The sequence below is a fragment of the Lonchura striata genome, chromosome 12 (genome assembly GCF_046129695.1).
Source record: "Lonchura striata isolate bLonStr1 chromosome 12, bLonStr1.mat, whole genome shotgun sequence".
Lineage (NCBI taxonomy): Eukaryota > Metazoa > Chordata > Aves > Passeriformes > Estrildidae > Lonchura > Lonchura striata.
Window position 1 is genome coordinate 5,765,776 of NC_134614.1, and position 19,349 is coordinate 5,785,124.

The window sequence follows — 19,349 nt, forward strand, 5'->3', positions numbered from 1 at the left end:
GAGTGTGCAGTGGGCACCACAGGGAAGGCAGCAAGAGGGACCTGAGTTAGATTAATTAAAAATAAGGTGAATGAGCCCATCTGAGCTGCACTGAGCTACTCAAACCTCTCTGGGAGTAAGCAGAGGTGTGAACTCCTGCGGGGTCCGTGCACACACAGACACAGAGCTAAAGCCACCCCTGCACCCCAGACTGAGGGCGACTGAGTCAGCTCCCACCAGAGACTTCTCCAAGCTCTGCTTTCCTGGATGACCCAGATCCCAGAGTGCCTTACATAATTACAGACTCACAACCCAGAAGTTCATTATTAGCTGAAAATTCAGATCTTGTGGCTTATAGACTGAGCAGCTGTAAACTGAAACAGGGCCCCATGTAAGTGAGATCCTGGGAGGGGTGGCTGTGGCAGCAGCTGTGCTAAGCTTGTCAGCAGGTGACACTGGATCTGTAATTCTTATGCTGCTTAGAATATGGCTGCTGTCACCTTAACATGACTTCGTGCTGGGAGCCAGGGGAGACAAGAGAAACAACCATTTGTATTGGTCCTGTGCATAATAAGTTCTTTGACAGCCCACTGTTTGTCCTGCATAAGCTTTATCTGGCACTGGAGCAGTACAGAGACATTTTGTACACATCACTATCCACTGAAACAGCAAACCAGGACAAAACAGAAATCGTAGATATGGCAGATATTCTCTAATAGCAGCATCTTCTTGAAGCAGGCATTGGGTAGATTAAAAATAAAATGATATTGGCTTAAAATTAACAGAATTAAACTAAACAACAGTTCCCTGAAGTGGAATTGGCACGGGCCCTCACTTCATTAATCTGTTTGAGGAAAAAAGCAGCAGATTATTAAAATGGCCACTAATGGTCCCAGGTTCTCCGTAATGTTTTTCTTAAGCTTCTCCATGGGCCTCCCAAGGTGCCCTGGACCAAACAAATCATCTCCTGCGTGGGCAATGCACTCTCTGGGTGCCCCTCAGAGGGTTGGCTTCACTCCCACCACACTCACACAGTCATTAATTAATTCATTAATACAGAATTGCAGTGCTTTCACTCGGAGGCCTGCAGGGAGATGACCACATTCTCATATTTACATGTACACCAGAGCAATTGCAGGATCAAGACTGAATAAAATTAAGCCCATTAAGTTGCAAAGCACAAGCCAAATGTTAAAAAAAGATTACTCCAAGCAAAGATTTTATTATCTTTGTACTTCCTTTAAGCACAAGCCAAAAAGAGTAGGTGAGTGTGCTGATTCCCAACTACAGAAGAGATAACCTGAGAGGTGGCATGAGGAAGAACAGAACAAATGTTATTATCTACAGAAAATTTTTCTCATTCTAGATATGAAATGTCACCAAAAGAACAGTCTGTGTAATGTTCATTAATCTGAATGTTAATGATGGACTGAAATTATGTTCTGTGTGTCAGAGAAAGTCAAACTGACCACCTAAACCAAAGGAAAACTTGGTCCAGTGTGGACTTTGTTCATGTTCATTTTGAAGGTCACAGGAAGATGTGCTGCCTTTTGGAAACTACAGATTTAAGCTCTGTCTGTTTGCTTGTTAAGGACTAAAACATTTCAGTCAAAATCTTTCAGTCAGACCTGTGCAGAGTTCTGCAGATCTGGAAGTACATGTGTGCACCTAGACTGTTGTAGGCAAGATTTTTCTGGGAGAGTCCTGCACTTTGTGCTGGGGCTATTTTCATAGCAACCAGAGGGTACAGCATGTTCCCAAGTGAAATTTTTAGCAAAGCTTTCAGGCCAAACAGAATGTCCTTTGGCTGGCTGGAGTCAAAGCCTAACACAATAATGTGCATTTGTGAGGCAAAATCCTTCTTGAATGAGACAGAACCAGGAGCAGCTCGAGATTATTCACAGAGTGTAAACAGTGGCAAAGGACAGAACTGCTGCCTTTCTGCTTCCATTTCCACTTCAGCTTCCCCCACACCTTTCCTTTAAGGAATTTCACAAGAATCTGCTTGCAAAGCAACCCAGGAGTTCTAGAAGGTGTCCACAAAAACCTGTGAGCAGGGACAACAGGCCCAGGGATGGTCTCACAGACCTCCAGGGCAAAAGAAATGCACTGGGCCTGATCCAAATCCTTGTAGAAGCCAAAGGAGTGATTCAAAATATGAAAAAAACTCCAGAATTAAAAAGGGGATTATGCTTGTACTGATAATGCACTTCACATCCACTTAGACTTGATTTAAAATAGTCCTTGCACTGATCCAGCAATGTTTATCCTCCTCAGGGATAAAAAATTATTTGGTTAACAAATAGAATGAGTTTCCCTTTGTGCTTTCACAAAAAACTGAAGAAATGCTGGACATTGAATAAGAAATTTCACCTTAAACAAATGCTTACAGTCAGACACCGATTGTCAATAAAATCAGTTCCAGTGATGGTGCTGCTGTCAGCACCTTGTTCTGGCTGGGTTTGTACCACTTGTAAAAACCTCCCAGAGTTTCACTCCTTATTCCTGTGTTACCAGCAAAAATCATTTCACAGCTGGGCATTTCCTCAGTATGATGGGAAATATTTCCAAAGGGAAATTAATCTAACTTTGCTGCAACTCCACGAGTTTTGTCCCTCAGCACAGGCTCAGTGGTGACAAGAAGGGACCTCCAAGGCCTCCGAATGCCAGCCAGGGCACAGGAGAAGTTTGAGCTCGTGGGTTTGTTAAAGTACTTGGGTTTCTGGTTGCAAGGATCAATTCCATGATTCCAATGTAAGTTTAGCCTGGAGCAGAGCTGATGACTTATTCATTGCTTTGCTCAGGTGTGCCTGGGCTGAAATGTACCTGCTGAAACAGGTATGGGCATCTGGGTGATGCACCATGAGGGAAGCATCAGCTTTCCCACAGTGCATCCCAATCCAGGGGGGCATTGTGACAGCACCTGTCTGCAGCATCTAAAATATACATTATTTTAGAGACTGACAGCACTAAAAACCCACATTTTGTTATTTTCTCATTAAAACAAAAACCTCACACTGTACTGCATAGATTCTGTTTACTCTCTAGAGGGGAAAAAAAAGTAATTGTATTGCCCAAAAAATTATAATTTGAGGAAAAAACATGTTTACTTTGAGATATGCTTCTTGCAAATGACCTGGACATTGCAATGAAGGATTAATGGAGTGGAAGAAAGAGAGGTCTAAGTCCAACTCTATGTGTCATTTAATTGGTTTGTCATCTGCATCTGGAATTAAAAGTAACTGCCTGAAAGCAACAAAATAATTTTATCAGTCAAAAAGATTGTGTGTCAGCACTGCTGTCTTGAAAATAACCTCATTCCACAATACATAAAAAAATTATGTATTTATTAGTGAAGTATTCTGAGAGGAAAAGGCAAATTGACATAATCTGCTCATTTCCCAATCTATGGTGTTTTCAATTTGACCATCACAGGCTCAGGGATGACAACACTGAGGGTGGCAAAAAAGCTCTTAAAAGGGAGTTTCTCTGGGGAAAAAGCTAGATTAATCCAGCCTGACCTCAGCAGCTCTTTAACCCTCAGCAGCCTGATCCTTGGAATGCTCAGGATCTTTCCAAAGGTTTTGATGCCACGACAATTTTTTGCCCTTTTCTTATATACCTTTTATGTATTCTCAGTGCTCTTAGCATGCATACTTGTAATTTCTCAAATCTGATAATTTAGCATAGTCCTGATATTCTGTTAAGCCAGAAAACCAAACATCCTAAAGGCCTTGCAGTTAGAGGCCAGAAAGCCCTAAGCTATCTTGAAAAACCAAGGTCTCCTCTCAAATACATCCTGTAAACTAATATTAAGCCCATTCAGGAAAAAATAATTCAGGATAAAAAGATATCACACTATTCAATCAAGCATTTCATTGGGGCATCTTTGTTGGATATGCTAATTTGCAGGGTTTATAAAAGCTCATATGCAATCTATGGTGTGTACGCATTTTGGCGTGCTCCACCTTGGTGAAGTGTTACTCCACAAAAATCCTTATTAAATACAAGGTAAAAACCCTTTAACCCTTAACCAAGCCTAGCTCTTCATTTTAGGACCAAGGAAAAGGCATCAGTTTACTTGCTGTGTGCCAAGCAGGACTCAAATGCAAGGCCCCATCCACTGGGAGCATGGATCACAGCAGGATTGCTGCTGGATCCCAGCAGGATCTCAGCAGGATTTCAGCAGGATCCCAGCAGGATTTCAGCAGGATCCTAGCAGGATTTCAGCAGGATCCCAGCAGGATTTCAGCAGGATCCTAGCAGGATTTCAGCAGGATCCCAGCAGGATCTCAGCAGGATCCCAGCAGGATTTCAGCAGGATCCCAGCAGGATTTCAGCAGGATCCCAGCAGGATTTCAGCAGAATCCCAGCAGGATTTCAGCAGTATCGCTACTGGATTTCAGCAGTATCGCTGCTGGATTTCAGCAGAATCCCAGCAGGATCCCAGCAGGATCTCAGCAGGATCCCAGCAGGATTTCAGCAGAATCCCAGCAGGATCCCAGCAGGATCTCAGCAGGATCCCAGCAGGATCTCAGCAGAATCCCAGCAGGATTTCAGCAGGATCCCAGCAGGTTTTCAGCAGGATCCCAGCAGGATTTCAGCAGGATCCCAGCAGATCCCAGCAGGATTTCAGCAGGATCCCAGCAGGATCCCAGAGGATCCCAGCAGGATCCCAGCAGGATTTCTGCAGGAATTGCTCACCTGGGTGATGCAGGCGCCGGTGAAGGCCACGATGACAGCCACGATGTTGACCGTGAGCTGGAACTGCAGGAACTTGGAGATGCTGTCGTAGACGTTGCGGCCCCACATGACGGCCTTGACGATGCTGCTGAAGTTGTCGTCCGTCAGGATGATGTCCGAGGCCTCCTTGGCCACGTCCGTGCCCGCGATGCCCTGGGGAAAGGGGTTGGGAATGAGATTCCCTGCTGGACAGCACAAATCTCCGTAGTCAAAGCCCACAGCTTTTTATATTTCCTGGAATTTGGCTAATTTGGCCTGGGTTTGATGTGAATTAGGCCACAGAAAAGGGAATTGACAGAGAGCAGAGGAGTTTATGTGGTGATGGCTCTGAGTGCTTTATCAGCTTAAAGGCTACTGATCATCTGAGGTATTTTTGTCATTGATGATGGTTTTTTTATCCATGAACAGAACTGGTAACAAAAATGAGAATTATGTGTCTTTACATATAGTTAGAGTACGCATGGAAGATACCTTTCCAATTAGTGGTGGATTTTACCACAGCAATAGAGAACTTTGGTGTTGTGAAGAAAATGTTCATTTTTCTGTATGGGCACAGTATTCTGCATAAAGCAAATGATTAATTAGACAAAATCCTGAAGAAGTATGAAAACAAGCAATGCCAGTGAACCCAAGTGAATTAAAGGATTCTGAGTCAACATTACTCATTCCCACCAATATATTCCTTCACTGACAAGTAATAACTAAGCAATTTCACATTTAATGAATGGAAAAGCCCTTACAGCAAATTCATAATGGCACAAACATCAAGATTATACCATTGCAAAGCCAACATCAGCTTTTTTAAGTGCTGGTCCATCGTTGGTTCCATCCCCAGTCACAGCTACCACCTGCCTCTGCTCCACCTGTGTGCTGTCAATAATACCTGCAAAAAATGTATGTATGGGTGTGTGTTTAGAGACATTTATGGGCAATAATTAGCAAGATAAAATGTCCCTGTAAAAAAAGCAGGGTCTGTATAATACTGATTGGATAACACCACACAGTTTTACAGAGATTAAAAAGGCAGAACTTTAAGGAAAATAATGATGAAAGCTGTGGCATCACCACCATCTACTACTAAACATCACCATTAGAATTTACATGGAAAGTTCTGATCCTGCATCATCAACACATCAATAAAACCTGCTCAGGCTTCAAAGGCAATGAGAGCAGCTCATTATGTCCTTCTGGCAGATTCCTGCTCTTTAAAGTTTTGTGTCACAGCCCAGCACTGATCAAACATCGATGGAAAGGATTTGCCAAAAACTTAAGTTCATGTTTAGGGCTCTCCTTAACTTGGACCCAGCTGTAATATCAGTTTTACTAAGAGGCCTTCTTAACCTACAGATAACAAAAGCCATAGATGAATTTTATTTGGCTGGAGAATTTTAGCAACCATATTCAATTCTGCCAAACAATGATTAAGGAGATACAAACTAATTCTTTAAATTCTGAAACCAAGCATTTTAATAAATAGATATAATAAAATAATTTTTACTTTTGAGATCATTTGAGAGAAATAAAAACCACTTTTCACTTGGTGAATCAAGTTTCTCGCACAACAGTGCTGCAGGGAATTATTTTCCACTTATGCAGATAAGGAAAGTCAGGAAAATAATGAAGAATTTTTCAGAAGCTAAAGAAGGAGCCCAGATTTTTATAGGATGAAGCTCATTCACCACTCATGTTTCTATTTCCATGTCAGAGTCCATCTGAGTATGAGTCCAGAACACAGGATTGTTGTGTAGGATACAAGAACACATTTCCATATTGATAACTTAGGGGAGGAAAATTACAGAATTCCTTTTGCTAACACATTTTACACAAAGTCATTACCTCCAAAAACAATTATCCAAACCTACACAGTGTGAAAGGCTTTTACTCTGCTCTGGAAAAAATATTCCCTCCCATATCAGATAACCAAGAAGAAATAGGAAATTGCAGATTACAGAGCAATAGCTGCCTCTTGGCAAGGCTCAGGCTTATCAGGCACCAGAAGATTGCAGTGCCCTGTGCAAGCAGTTATTGCCCTGTATTTTTCAGAGTTATGAAAATGAGAAAAAAAAAGCCCTATTCACTTTCCACTGGTAGCATGATCTCAGAAAAATGGCAATTACTCTGATAAGATCTCACAATTAGAGCTTTCAGCTTGTTGGGGTGATTTGCCTTTGGTATTACTAAATAAACAGGAACATCAGCTGTCACTACTGTTAAAAGCATTTACTTTGTCTTGTTATTAACACATCCTTTGATGTTAAATTAATAGTTTAAGCTTCTGAAAAAAAAAAAAAAGTCATCAAAATCTCTGGCTCATTAAGGTATTAACTGCTCCAAACAGGTTGATCATATCTGCTGACAACTGGGCTCCAAGTGGGAGCAAAACCCAAATCAAGTTGAAGAGGCTCAAACAAATGATCTCCTAATAGAGATAAATGGATATAAATAGTGACTGTGCTGATGACTGTGCCACCAGCTGCCCTCCACCAGCCAGCTCCTGGGTGCTGCCAAGTCATTCACAAGGTTTAGGAGACACTTTTATCCCAAAATCCAAACGATGCAGCCAGGATGAGCCCAGAGCACAGACCTGAATGCAGCCATGGAAAACCAGACATAAAAAGGTCTCAGGTATCATCAGCACATGAGCCCTAGACCTTCCCTGCAGTGCCCACTGAGTGCCACAGGAAATATGTGGAATTCTCGGGATTGATTTCAGTGCTACCCATAGAAGAGAGAAGGACTTTGCAAAACTCCCATCTATACGTCAGACAAATCTCTAAAATGGAGCAGCCACGATTATTTGGGATTCAGAGGATTTATCACAGCTCTGCCAACACTCCCTGACTTCTGCCTGCTCTTTTGAATCTGTTCCTCCTCCCTGCTCCCTCCCGTCGCTGAATGTTTACCTTCTTTCCAGCTTGTGCCTGCTTCCAAACACATTAAGGTTTGTTTTTAATATTCTGTTAAGGGCTGTGATAAGGTTTCACCTCAAGAATTTTCTTCAGTACTGAGAAATGCGCACAGATAAAATTCACAGTGTGAGAAGACCAGAGAAGAAGGATGCCCAGGAAGGGCTCTCCCTCTGAGCTGTGGGGATTAATCTCTGATGTGATCAGGGAATAATGTGACTGAGGGCATGAGCTAACAGGCTGCCAGTAAAGAGAACATTCCCTGGCCTTTGCACTCAGTCCAAGTGGCTGAAAAGAAGCTCCAGTAATAATTAATCATGTCTAACAGCCAGAATATTTCTTCCAACTATATAGCTTTACTCCAGTTGAATGCTTACATACAGAATTTTAATAAAAATTAAGGTTTTCACAGGGAATTCTACTCTCAGCAAAGCTTCCTGCCAAAACAGTCTTTGCTCTTTCATTGGCCTCTTCCCCTCATGTTGAGCTGTTTGGCCACGACTTTCTGCTGTCAGAAAGAATTTCATTCAACAGCCCCAGGAGCACACCTCGAGCAGAACATGACAGTGTGCTCCACACAGGGATGCCACTGATGTGGCAGGAATTTGGTTAGGAAATTTGGGCAGGAATTTGTCCTGTGGCTTGCATAAGACACAAGTTTCTCAGAGCAAGCGGCTTGTGTCAGATGAGGGTCAAGATCAGATTTAAAACAACCATGCAGAGCTGTCAAGAAGGGCTCCGAATGCATAAGCCTGCCATAAAAAGTACAAAATACAAGATACAAAACTGAAATATATCCTACATCTCCCACCTTCCTCCCATCTAACACTAAGCAAGCATTAAATCAAATCCACTCAGGATAATAAACTCAGGGAATATCAACCAACAGTGTCTCTTCTGCACCTGTGGCTCAGCTCAAACCCATCACAGCCAGCCCAGGTTCTCCCTTTGTCACAGGACAAGTGCTGCTCTGTTTACACAATCCTTTTTCATCACCCTTAGAGTTGCATCAGTTAGAAACTCCTGGGAGAAAAAAAAAAATTCCTGGTTTAGAGATTTCTTTCTGTCTCTACTGCTTAAAACAGGCAGGAAAATTAATCTGCAGCTGAGGATTTCAGAGCTGAAGCCCAGTTCAGGGTTAGAGAGGCAGGAAAGCTGATCCTCCCACAGGATCACACAGATTTGTGTTTCTCTGACAAGCTAAACATAGGTACAGCCACGTATTTTCATACACACGTCCTCTTCAGGTTAATTTTTAATATTTCCAAATTTCTGGAAGCTCCCCGTTACTGTAACAAGAATTTGCAAAGTCTGTCTGAAGGAGAAAACTCAAACTTATTTCAGTTACATGCTTGGGTACCAGCCTGGATAGAAGTTTAAAGGTTTATATAAAAATGTTCTATTACAGATAGCATTGGGAATTAAGTGAAAATTCCTCCCCAGAGTTCAAGATATCAATTAATACAATTTTCTGTATTTTGATTTTTCTACTCGTCTCACAGCTTTCCACATTAATGAGGTTATGAACATACTACCATGCCAGGCAATAATAGTTGAAATATTTGAGTAATTAAGGGTAATTACTAAAAATCTTTTCTTCTTAAAGTTCCCTTTCTGTTTGATAACAAATTAGCCCTGCATAATAATAGCTGTTTTTAATATCACACACACACACAAAAAAAATCCAGCCTAATTTAAATATATTGGAAGGTACCACTGTTTTAATTGGTTAATTGAGTATTTCTTTGATCTTTTCTATTCCTTCTGATATTTCCCATCACTGTTAAACAGTTGCTTCCTCCAGTGTTTTTAAAAGATAAACTGACAATTTTGAACTATTTCAGCAATAGCACTGTAACCTCCTATCAGTATAAATTATATGTAATTTTACTTGTTATATTTGGAAATTGAGCTTAAAATATAAAATAATACCGACAGGTGTCTTAAAATCCCTCCCAAAGCGTATTTCAGGGGGACTGAGATTTTGGTTTCACTGAAGCAGTTTGTGATGATAAACCACTCTGATGGGCGATTTCCAGTCTGCTTCAAAGCCAGAGATATTTGACTGCAAGTGTCTGACCAGGCTGAAATGCTGAACCATGCCTTTCCCTGGTCCCTGAGCAGCAGTGAAAACAAAAGTGAAAAATCAAAATGATCTTTTTTCTGGGTGGGATTGTGCTATGTTAAGGGAAAAAAAGATTCCCTCCAGCAGCTGTATGTCATTAAAAATTAAATATAAAAAAAAGTTTATTTTCTGATCTGTGTTTTTAGCCTAGAGCAGATAGAATACATCAAAGGGGAGAAAATCCTCTCAATCCCTCAAGTGTCTGAGAAAAACATAACATTTTAACAAGAGGCCCAAAACTAGTGAACATTTAAATAGTTTCTTGTAACTTTTAATGGCCCTTAGAGTATTACCAGCCAAAAAATTCCATCATAATTTCCACAGACGCCTTCTTGAACTTTGTTAAGACACTTAATTGCTCTCTCGACCTTGTCACATTTTTCAAACATTAATTGTGGTACTTGCATATGGCATTCAGTAGGAGTAAATATCTTTTGGGCTGTTGAAGTGCTTATGCTACAAACCATCAACAATTTGCCATTCCTTTTTTCTCCAGCTCTCCATTGATTTCAATTTCCCTGGCAAAGGTTTCCTGCTCCTCTTGAAGGAAAATACTGAATGATTCAGACGAGCACTCCTGAGGGACTTGGTTAATCCACTTAATAAAACACAAACTGTTGGGTTTCTGAAACAAATCAGCTCTTGGGCTGAATAAGGGCTGTTCTCTGAGAACAGATCCTGGAACACAGGATTTGACGTGCACTGGGGAGGAGACTTCAGCTGTCCTTATGTCTAACAAGGACCCATGGAGATAAAAATTTCTTCCCATCCTTTCCAATCCTGCTGGAAAACCCCTGCTGGAAAACGATTTTGGAGCACACCTTCCCTAGAAATGTGTAATATTTATTAATTACACATAGGTACTGCCATACTAATCAATTGTGTACATTATAAGATAGACATATAAAAGGGTGGGATGGAGATGATACATTCTGTCCCCAGCTGCCCCTTCCAGCACCATTCCAGAATTCCCTGGAATGATCCATTTCCACCTGATCTCAAAGCCAAAGGACCCAATCTTCAAATTCACAATGGAACTTCTGATCTAGAGTAATTTAGGCATTTTTTTTAAAAACTGCCTGATGCTCAAAAGCCTTTGTAATCAGTAATGTATGAAATCATAGAAACAAAACCTAAAGGATTTCCTGCCTAAATGTGGATTAATATTGAAGTAGTCAACAGCTGAAAACAGTATGGGATCAGCTGGATCTTAGCCTGAACTTTTGCTGCTCCAAGAATTGCCAAAAGGGGCTCTCCAGACTTTCCAGGCCTTACCAAAGCATTCCAGCTCTTTCTTCATCAGGAAACAGTAACCTGCTGACAGGTCTTCTACCTGTGCATGGCCAAAAATGATATTATTCCTGCTCAGAAACTGCCTGATTCCATCAGCCATGAAGCATGTACCTCAAAGTCAACTGAATAAGATGTCAAGTCATCAAAAGAAAGACAAAAACGGCAAACCAAACCATCTTTAATGGGAGCATTCCATCTGCAGACAGTGTGGGGAGAGAATGGAGCTTGTATGGTGCACTTCCTACAGGGCAGATTCTAAAAATACAGAAATCTAAAGGAAGTCAATGCAAATCAGACAGCTTAGCCTATAGGAAAAATGGAATTGGCTAAAAATCCCCATCTCCATTGGGCAGCTCCAGTTCCACCATCCCAATAACTGCTGCTATGACAGGAAAAGGGTTTTTTTTTCCTCTTGGAATACTCTTTAGGATAATTCTGGGAGAAGAGATGCACTAGAGTGACTGGATTCACTCTAAATGAGATTGCTCTTGTTTCCCTCATAAAGCAGTGCAGGCAAAGACAAAAAAAAAAAAAAAATCTATGTCCCCTCTTTGTTTATATCTTGTTTCCCAGCAATATTTATTTCCTGTCCACCAAATGCACATTTTCCCTTCCCAGCTCGAGCCTCATTCCAGTTAAAAGTCACAAGGCAAATATGAGATTGCCTAAATCCCCTTGCCAGGCATCTTATTGCTATTTCTCTTATTCCTGCCAAGGAGTTTCCTATTATTTTCCATGTCAAGGCTGCAGTAGAACACAAACACATGAGTGCAAGAAAGCTTCCTTGTGTGGTGTAGGGATGTGCAGTTAAAGATGGCAACTCAGGTGGATTTGTAACAGTGAAATCAAAGCAGATGGTGTGCTTCAACACCTTAATCATTGATTTCCACCCCCCACAAGCAGTTTACACCCACCTTTCACCAAAGTGTGTTTGTCCGTGGGGGAAGAGCGAGCAAGCACCCGGAGCTTTGGCCAGATTTTGTCAATCCGCTCCTGCTCGATCTGCAGGGGGGGAACACAAAAAAAGAACCCAAAGAGTAAAACTCCTGACCTGTGGTGAGCAAAAATGTATGTTATGATGTCAGAAAATTCCCCTCATTGCTCAAACCTGCATCTTTTCTCCAAAAGCACAGAAAAATTCCAGCAGCCATTGATGCTGCAAGTGAAGACAAGACCAGTACTAACAGAGCTCAACTGCTGGCTAACACAGGTAAATTTTCCCACAATACCTAACCAGCCTTTCTTATCATGTTTATGGATAATTCCACCCAGAATTGGCATTCTGGATAAAGGATACTGTAGTTTCTCAAAGCTGATCAAACCCGTTCACAAGTTTGTTGCTCTGCTCCACAGGAGAACCCAAATCTTCATTTAGCACCAATAATGGCAAGATCTTCTTGTGTAGCAAAAGGAACAAAGCCAAACTTGTTGCATTTACTAACATTCCCAGGATTCCACCCATCCATCCATGCAGGGAGAAAATTACTGTGTTCACTCATTTATGATGGACTTAAGAGCCAGCACAGTTTTTTCTTTTTTAGAACTGTGTGTGAACTCCATCTTTGATGAGGAGTTTAAAATCTTCCAAAGGATAGATTTTTTTAAATGTAAATCATTGCTGTGAGTACATTAGAGAAAATGGAATAAATTAAAGAAATGAGAGGAGCTGGTTCTCAGTACAGATTGCATCTTAGGAGCAAAATTGCTGTTGAGTTCCTTCTCCTCCTTGCCATAAACCTGCTTTAATGGGCTTAGTTTTGATTGCTTGTGGAGTAGTGCAGTGGTTCAAAAAACTGTGGAATTAGACCAGCACTAAACAGATCCTGGAAGAGCAAAGAATGGAATTTCACCACTGTTTTGAATTACAAATATTTAGTGGGAGAAAAAAATAGGAATTTTTCCAAGTGGTCTTTACTGTTATGAGGTACACACCAGTGCAGGAGAATATTTTAGCATTTTTCACTGGATTTTATTCACCTCTCCCTTCTCGTTTCGGATCCTCCTGTTGAACTCCTTCCCCTCGAGGCAGAGGAAGTCCTCTCCGGGGTGGATGATGCCACATTTGATGGCGATGGCACGCGCAGTGTTGATGTTGTCCCCGGTGACCATACGCACAGTGATCCCGGCTCGCTGGCACTTCCGGATGGCTTCTGGCACCTGCAGGTGACCCCTTAGGATTTTAGCTTTTGTATTTTTCAATTCCTGTGCTGCATTAGTGCATAACTCTAAACTCCACACAGAGTGCTAGTTACTGTCCTCACATTTTGGTCAGACACAATTATTAATTACACACAGGTACTGCCACACTAATAAATTGTGTACAGTGTAAGATACACAACAATTCCTCTCTGAGCCTGGAACTCAAGGACACCTCACTGCTTCAGGCCCCAAAAAGTACAAACAGAAGTGAGCTGGGGGGAGCAGACTGGGGGTAAATGACTTCATCACCTGCAGCTGGAATTGGAGCATTAACCCCTGACATGGAAATGGCCCAAACTGAAAATTGTGTGAAAAACTGGTGCCCATCGCCCACCTTGGGTGCAGCCCCTGGAGGCTGTGGCTGCCCAAGCTGTGCCTGCTGAAGGCTTTAATAAATCCCCACGTTATTCTCTCCCCTCTCCTGGCTCTGCTCTGGGGCCCTGCAAGGCATCACAGAAGCAAGGCAAGGGCAAAGAGAACTCCTGGATCAGAGATCAAACACAAGGCAGGTGTTCCCATCCAGAACAATTTCAGGCTGAGAAATGCCTGAAGCGGGAAGAGGAATCAGATGTGTTTTATTGTTACTTGACTGTTGAGTTGGGGTCACTCCACAGGCAAGGCAAATCTTTTTATCAAGTAAAAACATATCTTTTAGATCAGTTCCTTCAACTTTCTCCTGGACTGAATATAAATGAGTGCTCTGCAGCTTTTCTGACCTTTAGCAAGCTGAACATAACTACTTAATACACATAAATATGAATGGAGCATACAAACATTCTGTACAGAAAATTATTTTACTTCTGATCCAAACCTTCCTTTCAACAAAATTTTAAAAGTTATTGTAATTTAGCACTGCTTAATTCATTCTTATCAACAGGTGGAATTCCTAAATACAGGAGTTTAAAATTAGTATTTTATGTATTTCAGAATCATTAAATGAAACCTCACTTTACTTATGCTTTTTAATGAATGAGATAAATTTCTGCTGCTCAGGAAATGTATCAGGGAGAGAGATATATTCAGGATATAACAGGGGCTGTGATATTAATGTAGGGGCTCCATTCTGACTTGGCATCATACACATCTTTTTAAAAAAAATTAATAAATTCAGGAATTAAAAGAAAAGATTGATTTCTAATAATTAAATAAAGCTGTTTTAATACAGTACTTCAGTAAATGAAGGCTACAGAAAGGGTCCATGTCTATAGCTCAGTTTCAGATAAGGAAAAACATTCTGTTCCCTTAAACTACATCCTAATTAATTATTATTTCTAAGTAAATATCACTAACCAATTAATTCAGCCTCATCACATTTTTGCATTATTTTGCATCATTGTTATGAAAGCATTATTTCTTCAAGAGAAAAACAGCAATATTGTTTAAAGTGGGAGAATAAGGAATGTGTTTATCATGTCCAGAACAGCCTGGATGTCATTCTTCAGCACAGCACTACTTCTCTAAATTTCATTTTTACCTACAAGAGTCTAGAGCACCCCAGAATTCATCACGAAGGCTGAAGCTCTTCACAGAACTACAGGGAAGTGAACTGCCCTACTCAGAAGATAGCAATGTACAATTATTAAAAAAAAATTATTTTAAAACCCCTCAACTATTTAAGAAAAGGTATCAAAATGGATATTACTGTGTGTATTCAGTGCACCTTGCTGATCTCAACCTCCAGCACAGATGTAAATGTGTTGTGCAACTCAATGCCAGTTTGAGTGGATTCATCTCATCCATTAGAGCAGAAAATGCTGACAAAAGGAGACACCATCTCCAACATTACACTGTTAATTTTATGCATTTCTAGATATTTTCATTTCCTCTGTAGCTGGGAACGCCACTGAGGGCATTTATGACAACCCTTGCTCTGAGCCAGTGGCAAACCTTGGGCTTTAAGGGATTTCCTGGGGCCAGGAAGGCACTGAAAACCCTAAAGCCCTCCACCACACTATGGATAATGCTGCTCCCAGCTGGGAATAATTTCACACTATGTCTGTGAATATTTATTAAAGGCAGTTTGTGGAGTTCCTGTTTTCCAAAATGCCTCCCTAACCCAATGCCTCAGTGAGGACCAGAGCAGCACATTTCCCTGGATTCTCAGGAAAATCCCTCCACCCTGAGTGTGTCCATAGGATGTGCTGTTTGCAGGACTCTGGCAACACAGATCACAAAATCAAGGGCAGAATTCAGGGACACAGCTTTATCTTCCCATTTCCTCACCTCTAACTGGGGATATTTCCCCCACAAATGGTACACCCTGGAAAAATTATTTCCACCTGAAGGTTTTTAGTGATGTGGCCTAGGTTTCTATAGGGGAATGTATAATCAGATCCAACCTGTTCCTTAAGCAAATGGCCCCTGATTTCCCCAGTTTTCACATTCATAATCCTGCCTAAATCTCATTTGTCAACTGGAAATGCTTTTGGTACCCACTTGGAGCTGTGGTGAACCTGGTGCATAGGACAGGACAGATTTAGATGGAAATCTGGAAAACCAGCCCAATGGATGGACCATGAAGGAGAAAAATAAATTACAGTGCAAGCAGCAAAAAAAATGTTCATTCCCATGAAGGGTCAGTCCCATTGAACAAGGTCAGGGGAGGACAGCCCCAGTTGCAAACACATCTCAAACTCACATCTAACTGGAGAAATCATTCTGTTTTCCTCTCCTGTCATTTTCTGGACAGCTGGTGGGTGGTATCTGATTTAATAGTGTGTACAGTAATTACAGTTAAAATATTGTTCATTTTTTTTTTTTTATTGCTGTAAGGGAGAAAGAGTGTTGGCAGACTGAGTGGGCAGGAGAAGCAGATATTTTCCATCAGTTTTGCAGAGCTTAAGTACACATTTCACAATTTTTGGGTTTATTTTCCCTCTGCAAAGCAAGAATTCCAATGCAAGCACGCATGCACAAAGAATCCAATGCAGGAATATCTTTCCCAATCAGGTGACAAATAAATAGGAGATATTTGGAAGGGATTTACATTCATCTCCCAGAAATAACAGACTGGAGGCGTTTTCTGGCAGATCAGTGTGAGCCAGTTCAGGCTCATTAAAATCAAGCCAGAAAGAGTGTCAGGATCAACAGAGAATCTCTGCAGGAGAAGGGCATCACTCTGTTTGTTCTCTTCCTGTATATTTATCAAAGAAAAATAAAAAACACGCCCACAAAATATAAATATCAAGCAAGTAGTTCAGTGCTTGCTAAATCCAGCAGCTGCTGGTGGCTAAGCTGGTGTCTGAATTACCTGAGAATATGGAAATGCCATGGGTGTCCATGGTGGGAATTCAGAGAAAACTCAACAGTTGTTGGACATCAGTGTTGAATAACTCGTTCAAATTGGGTTTTTTAGTGTATGAGGGAGAGGTGAGTGCCAGAAATCTCCCTGAGTATCCCAAGAATATCCCTGGGAGGAGGAGGGAGGAAGGACTCATCCAAAACAGCTGGTGTTCCCATGTGGGATCACTCCTGGATGCACAGGAGCCATGTCCCACAGGATCCACAGGACAGCCCAACACCACCTCAGGGAAAAGGAGAATCCTGATTCTTCCCCAGAGAACACAGGAATGTAACTGAGGGGAAGGTAAAGGCTGCCAGGACTGGGACATTTTTATTGGAATTTCCTGATTTATCACCTCCATTCAAATAAAGCCTGACACCCACGAATATTGAGAATATTGATAAAATAGCACTTTTAGTAAGAATTCTAATTTTTGTGTTCTTTTTTTTTCCCCTACAGAAAGCACATTGAAAATGCATAAGCACCAATGGGGAGTCAATTTAATGAGTAGATTTCATTTTGGCTAAATATTCCCTATAACTGCTCAAAATCTTGCTATTTACATCAGCAATGGGGATTTCACACATGCACATTACAATATTCCAACCAAGTCAGATATTCCAAACTTAGAGAGTTTTCTGAACTTTATGTTTTTCTCCTGGCTCAGGGTTTATTGGTTCATTTATTTCCCCTAAAGTATTGCTTCTTATAATGTGCACAAGAGTAATAATTTAAATATTGGTTTAAATATTTTCATGATGATATTGCCACTTCGAAACAGTCAAAAGGGACAAGGTGGAAAAAAATAAAAACCCAAGTCCCAAATCCCAAATGTCCAAATTTTGCTAAAATTCTGAAATTGCAAATATTTTATCATGCATCTTGCACTAAAATAGAAATGTTCCTGCATGTTCTGGTGTATTGAAGAAATTCAATACACTATTCAAGTGTTTATTTAGAAGTAAAATGTTTTCCTGCCTTCATTTCTTTGATTCTTTACATAGAATTCAAATTTGCCCTCTATTTTTAGCAAAATTATTCACTTTTACCTCAAGCTCCCAAAAAATTATTCCCTACAAGATAAGAGCAGCTCTTTTACAAAACACCCTCCTAACAATCACATGAAAGGAGAGTTTGCAGCTATTTTCCATAATAACTGCAAATCCCACTGCTCCCCAATCACTCAGCCTGTCACACCACACGGAACCTGACTTAAAGATGTTTTCTAACGTGGATCATGATTTAATTTAGGAGGAGGAGAGGGTTGATTCACAGTTCCAGTGGCCACTGACAAAATATTTCTGAAAATATCTATATTTTCTACAAAATATTTTCTGCAAAATATCCATCTATGTGAGCTGGAGCATTAAAGGAGCACAGCAGACAGAACTTCTAAAGGACATTTTCCAACATTTTGAAAGGCTTGCAATGTCAGGCATGGGGACAGATGGATTAGCAGCAGGAGACCATCTGATGACAGATAAAGTGGATGCTGTTTATCTGCTCTTTGTGGAGATAAGGAGTTTATCATCCAGTTGTCACCTAGACAAGATTTACTTTTTATTTTAACCTTCATATTGAGTGAAAAAGCTCAATAAAATCTATTCTGAGGCAAGGCTCAGTTGTGCAGTCAATGCCTGGGGTTGTATCGTGTTAGTTCCAAAGTTACTGTCACCATTTCCAAACCTTAACATGGAATTAATAATTCTCCATTATTTACCAGGCACCAAATAGAGAGATCAGAATTCTCTAACTTGACCCTTTGTATTTCTATAGGAATGTAATTTACAAGTGTAGAAGCAGGGATGTGCTTCCAGTGTGCATGTCTACTACTGATTTATTCAAGTGAGTTGAACTGAAATTATATACATATTTGTACAAGCCATGTAAATGTGATGTCCATGACAACTGCAGCCTTTCCTTGTTCAAATGCAACATTAAAAACAAATTTTCCTGGGTAGTCACCAGGTCACAATATTAAGTAAAGTGACAACTATTATACTAAATGGCAAAAACTCCAGTTTCTTTGGAAAATGTCACTATAATCATGGCAATTTTAATCACTGCACTTGTCTTCCCTTCTTTCAGAGTTGTACATCACTGCACTGCTTAAAGGAAAATTCTTTAACATGTGGGAGCATTACAAAACCTCTGCTGATCATCTCAGCCCTGCAGTCCAAAAAGCCCTATATTTCTTTATTTAAATATAGTTTAATTTTATCACCTTAATTATTTGGCTTTTTATCAAGCAAAATCCATTTCTAAAGCTGATTTTCAGCTTCTTTGAACAACCTAATTTAAAAAAAGAGATAAAACCTGTAAGAAACCTGCCATTCAGGTTATGTCTGATTTTATATAAGATAAAAATTGTATGTACCTCTGGCCTTACTGGGTCTTCAATGCCAACAACACAGATGCAAGTCAGGTCAGATAAGATGTCGTTCTCGTTGTCCCAGTCGGGCTCGGGGCTGCTGGGGAAGTCTCTGAAGGCCACACAGATGGTTCTCAGCCCATCACAGGCCATGGGCTCGATCACTTTCTTCACCATCTCGTCCCTGTCGCGGGGTCTGAAGATCCGCGGTTCCCCAGCGGCATTGAGGATCCTGGAACACCTGGTTTGGACAAGAAAAAGAGATTAAAAACTGAGTGTGATGCTTTCGGATTTCAGCTTGTCTATTTTCCATCTATCTGTACTCCTGCAGCTCTTCAGTGTGTAGCTCCAAACCCCACACACGGTGCCAGCTGCAGCTTTCCCAACAATTCCTCTCCAGGCCTGGCACTCAAGGACACCTCACTGCCTCAGCCCCAGGGATGGGAACAA

The 19,349-nt window shown here is 40.9% G+C and overlaps 1 protein-coding gene across 18 annotated transcripts in view; it reads right to left on the reverse strand.

Moving 5' to 3' along the window:
- Positions 1-19,349, reverse strand: part of ATP2B2 (ATPase plasma membrane Ca2+ transporting 2) — a 396,907-nt gene that overhangs the window by 32,936 nt on the left and 344,622 nt on the right. For all 18 annotated transcript variants that reach the window (XM_021530473.3, XM_031505904.2, XM_077786067.1 and 15 more), the window contains 5 exons: positions 18,906-19,140; positions 13,024-13,203; positions 11,961-12,048; positions 5,499-5,605; positions 4,684-4,875 (listed from right to left, as the gene is read on the reverse strand). In XM_021530473.3, the coding sequence (XP_021386148.1) occupies positions 4,684-4,875; positions 5,499-5,605; positions 11,961-12,048; positions 13,024-13,203; positions 18,906-19,140 (802 nt within the window). The remainder of the gene's footprint in view (positions 1-4,683; positions 4,876-5,498; positions 5,606-11,960; positions 12,049-13,023; positions 13,204-18,905; positions 19,141-19,349) is intronic.